The sequence below is a fragment of the Haplochromis burtoni genome, unplaced genomic scaffold (assembly GCF_018398535.1).
Source record: "Haplochromis burtoni strain Fernald_Lab_line unplaced genomic scaffold, NCSU_Asbu1 Contig_110, whole genome shotgun sequence".
Classification (NCBI taxonomy): Eukaryota; Metazoa; Chordata; class Actinopteri; order Cichliformes; family Cichlidae; genus Haplochromis; species Haplochromis burtoni.
Genome location: NW_024582471.1, coordinates 1,474,522 through 1,478,830, shown reverse-complemented (window position 1 = coordinate 1,478,830; position 4,309 = coordinate 1,474,522). Strand labels below are relative to the sequence as shown.

The 4,309-nt window shown below is 43.4% G+C and overlaps 1 protein-coding gene across 1 annotated transcript in view; it reads right to left on the bottom strand.

The window, feature by feature from the left end:
* Positions 1-4,309, bottom strand: part of rfc1 (replication factor C (activator 1) 1) — a gene marked incomplete at its 3' end in the record, with an annotated part of 11,000 nt that continues 6,691 nt past the window's right edge. Inside the window, 7 exon segments of the mRNA XM_042223374.1 lie at positions 1-42; positions 133-315; positions 590-803; positions 906-1,088; positions 3,149-3,210; positions 3,302-3,397; positions 4,104-4,241. Of these exon segments, the coding sequence (XP_042079308.1) occupies positions 1-42; positions 133-315; positions 590-803; positions 906-1,088; positions 3,149-3,210; positions 3,302-3,397; positions 4,104-4,241 (918 nt within the window).

Genomic DNA, 4,309 nt, shown 5'->3' with positions numbered 1-4,309 from the left:
CTTCTCCTTGTTTGACTCCTTGGTGGGTTTGGCCTTCTTCTGCTGCAGGGAAGAACAGGAATGCATGTGTGAGAAATATACAGAAAGGTGAACTTAACACTTGTAATGATCCCAGAGCTTGAATGCACTCACCTTAATCATAGCGTCTGCTTTGAGCCCCTCTCCTTCGTCTTCAGACTCCGGATCTTCCTGGCTTATTTCCTCCCCTCCCTCAAAGTCTCCTCCCCCACCACGGCGGCCTTTCTTCACCACTTGCAGGGAGTATGGTGTTAGGTGGACCTCTTTATTGTATGTCCGTGTAAAGGCGGCCTTTACCTGGAAGGTGACAACGACAGGTGTCAAAACTCGCTGGTTGTTGGGACGTAAAGACGTCCAGTTCTGTTCTCATGAGTCGCAGAGATTGACGAAGCAATTTGAGATCATTCACGTCATAACTTTGGTTTTAAAGGTACTTTTTGTTATTCCCTTATGTAGATTTTTAACATTTTCACCACCACCAGGGGGCCTCAGTAGTAGCGGTCATTATCAGTAGTAGCGGTAAAACTTAAAATACAAAAACCAAAACAGTTAAATGTTGCCGCCTCCTCACCTTGGAGTCCAGTTTGGAGTAGGGGTCGGGCTGTCCTCCCCAGACGCTGATCTCCATGATGCTGTCCACGTCCTCCTTGATGAGCTGATAGTCGTCCAGCAGCTGCACGGCTTCGGCAGCGCCCTCTGCTCCGTGCTTCTGGAGTGGATTTAGAATCGCCTGTCGCAGGTAGTGCAGGTAATCCAGGTTGACCGCCTGTTTGCTGCTCAGTGTCCTGAAAAGAGCCAAGCAGATAAAATAATTCAGTGTTGCAGCAGCAGCTTGAGCTCAGCGATGTGTTAAAAGCATCATTTTAAGACGATAAAGAAACACTGACTTTAAACCCATGTGCGAGGACAGCTCCTGCACGATGCGTGAGTGTTTATTGGTCGAGGAGTTCTTGCCGAGCCAGCTGGGGAAGATCGGGAATTGATTCATGTAGCCTCTCATGAGCTCGCCTGGTAACACACTGGCCAGCCTCGCGTTCACTGCGTCTGTGTGTCGTCCTGCAGGAGCTGGGCTTCAGTTATGTGGAGATGAACGCCAGCTGCACTCGCAGCAAAAACAGCCTGAAGGAGGTCGTCGCCGAGTCGCTGAACAACACCAGCATAGAGAACTTCTACAAAGGTCACTCCAGCTTTCAGCTGCCTTTTATACAAGTGATTAAAAATGACACGCAGTCTGTGCACAGGCTGTTATTAAAACAGTAAACAGATGTGGTTGTTGTTCTCGTACAGCAGTGACTTCTCCATTAAAGTAGATAAGAGCTCATTTATTCCACTTTTTCTTAAACAGCAACTCTGGCTGTGCTTTTACAATATTTATGAAGTGCATGCTGGACAAACTTTTTAATAAATTAACATAACAACAAACGATTAATCAGTGACACTTAAACCTTCTTCTTCTTGGAAAGCGTATCATACTTCTAAAAACCGGCTCTCAAGTCTCTTCTTGTTTCCTTGGCGTTTTGCAAGGCACGTCAACAGGGGGCGACATCAGCTGGAGGCAGTTAAACCACACGCGGTGCTCTTTGATTGCGATCGCGTACTGATTGTGTCCGAACAGCTCGGCCATGTCGCCTCTCGCGTACATGAGGTACACGCCGAGGCTAAAGCTGCGGTAAGGAGCTTTTTTCAAGCTATGGTATATAATTAATAGACGAGCACATTATAATCTTTATGCAATTGTTATCGAGGTACGTGTAGAAGTGATGTGCTGTGAATCGTTGTTTTGTATATGTAAGTGATAAGGGTTTTTTGTTGAGATGTTGATGTGGGAGGATGTGTAGTTTGGTGGTAGAGATCTTAACTTTTATAAGTTAAAGGTTTTAGATTAGGGAAATGTGGAAAATAAGCACTCACAGGTTTCAGCGCTGGTTGATGGTCGACTGAGCAACTGCAACAGAAGATAGAAGTTCAGTCTGATCCTCAGACCTCTCCAGCTGACCTTTAGATCACATGCTTATTGGTTTATTTCTGTTGTTTCTTCGATATTGATGTGTTTCTGCTCCTGTAGGAAATGATCGGCCTTATTAAAAATTCAAAGATCCCCATCATCTGCATGTGCAACGATCGGAACCACCAGAAGATTAGATCTTTGGCCAACTACTGCTTCGATCTCCGCTTCCAGAGACCTCGAGTGGAACAAATCAAGGTACTCACACATCTGTCCTGGCTTTCAGTATAGATGGTGCCTTTCCAGATGTGCAAACACTAATCAGAGCTTTGCATGACGAACTTGTGTGTTTTTTAATGCGAGGGCCTGAAGATTTTCGGCATCGTCCTCGTGCACAGAGGTTTCTCCAGATTGTCAGAATCTTTTGAGGAGATTAACTGTAGATGATAATATTCGCAAACTCTTTACAATTTTGCATCGAGGAACATTATTCTGAAATTGTTCTGCAGTTTTCTGCAGATTGGTGAGCCTCTGCCAGTCTTTACTTCTGAGAGCCTTTTTCTCTGTAAGATTTATTTTTAATACTCTGTCATGTCCTTTTGCCTGTTAATCCAATTAGTTGCTAAATGCCGTGAGCCCTGCATCTCTCACACGTCTCGCTAGCAGTACCTCTTGGTGGGCTGAGGCGCCTATCTTGGTCATTGCTTGTAAGATTTATGTTAGGTTTCTCTAATGAGGGACCTGAACAGGCTGGTGCGTGTCGACGTCCGGGAGTTGGCTTTCGTGGTTAAGAGCAGTTGTCTCTGAAACTATTTGTCCTCTGCCAGTCTTTACTTCTGAGAGCCTTTTTCTCTGTAAGATTTATTTTTAATACTCTGTCATGTCACTGTCCTTTTGCCTGTTAATCCAATTAGTTGCTAAATGTTCCTCCAGATGTTTCTTTTTAGTACCACTTACTTTTGAGCCTTCTGTTACTGCCATCAAATTCAAAATAAGCTTAGTTTGAACATTTGAGATGTTTTCTGTGTTTAATTGTGTTTTCTTTTATTGTGGATTTTATTAGTGAGGTTTTAAAATCGTTTCCTCCTCCTTTTATCTATATGTAATCCAGTGTCCCAGCTGCTTTTGGAGTTGGGTTTGTGCTAAGTGACAGAGTGATGAGAGTTTCAGTGTGGCATCGGAAACTTGCACTGGTCGTACGTCATCACCTTGTCCTTGGCTGACCACATGCTGAGATTGTGGATCACCTGGAGAGGAAAACAGCCACAGTGGTAAGGAGGTAACCACAGGACACAACCATCTCGGGCTCGTTATGAGTTGACGCTTTGATTTCTTTACCTGTCGGACATCCTGATTGGAGGCTAAAATGATTTCGTTAAGAGCTGGGGGCGGGATCCTGATTCCCTCCTTGAAAGCAATGGACATCATGGCTCCCTGAGAAATGAAGTAAACGCGACTGTCATAGATGCTGTTTGCTGTGGTTTCTCTGGGTGACTGAAACTCTAGTGTTCATCACTCTGTCACTTAGCACAAACCCAACTCCAAAAGCAGCTGGGACACTGGATTACATATAGATAAAAGGAGGAGGAAACGATTTTAAAACCTCACTAATAAAATCCACAATAAAAGAAAACACAATTAAACACAGAAAACATCTCAAATGTTCAAACTAAGCTTATTTTGAATTTGATGGCAGTAACAGAAGGCTCAAAAGTAAGTGGTACTAAAAAGAAACATCTGGAGGAACATTTAGCAACTAATTGGATTAACAGGCAAAAGGACAGTGACATGACAGAGTATTAAAAATAAATCTTACAGAGAAAAAGGTTCTCAGAAGTAAAGACTGGCAGAGGCTCACCAATCTGCAGAAAACTGCAGAACAATTTCAGAATAATGTTCCTCGATGCAAAATTGTAAAGAGTTGGCGAATATTATCATCTACAGTTAATCTCCTCAAAAGATTCTGACAATCTGGAGAAACCGCTGTGCACGAGGACGATGCCGAAAATCTTCAGGCCCTCGCATTAAAAAAAACAAACAAAAAACACAAGTTTGTCATGCAAAGCTCTGATTAGTGTTTGCACATCTGGAAAGGTACCATCTATACTGAAAGCTATATACAGGACAGATGTGTGAGTACCTTGATTTGTTCCACTCGCGGTCTCTGGAAGCGGAGATCGAAGCAGTAGTTGGCCAAAGATCTAATCTTCTGGTGGTTCCGATCGTTGCACATGCAGATGATGGGGATCTTTGAATTTTTAATAAGGCCGATCATTTCCTACAGGAGCAGAAACACATCAATATCGAAGAAACAACAGAAATAAACCAATAAGCATGTGATCTAAA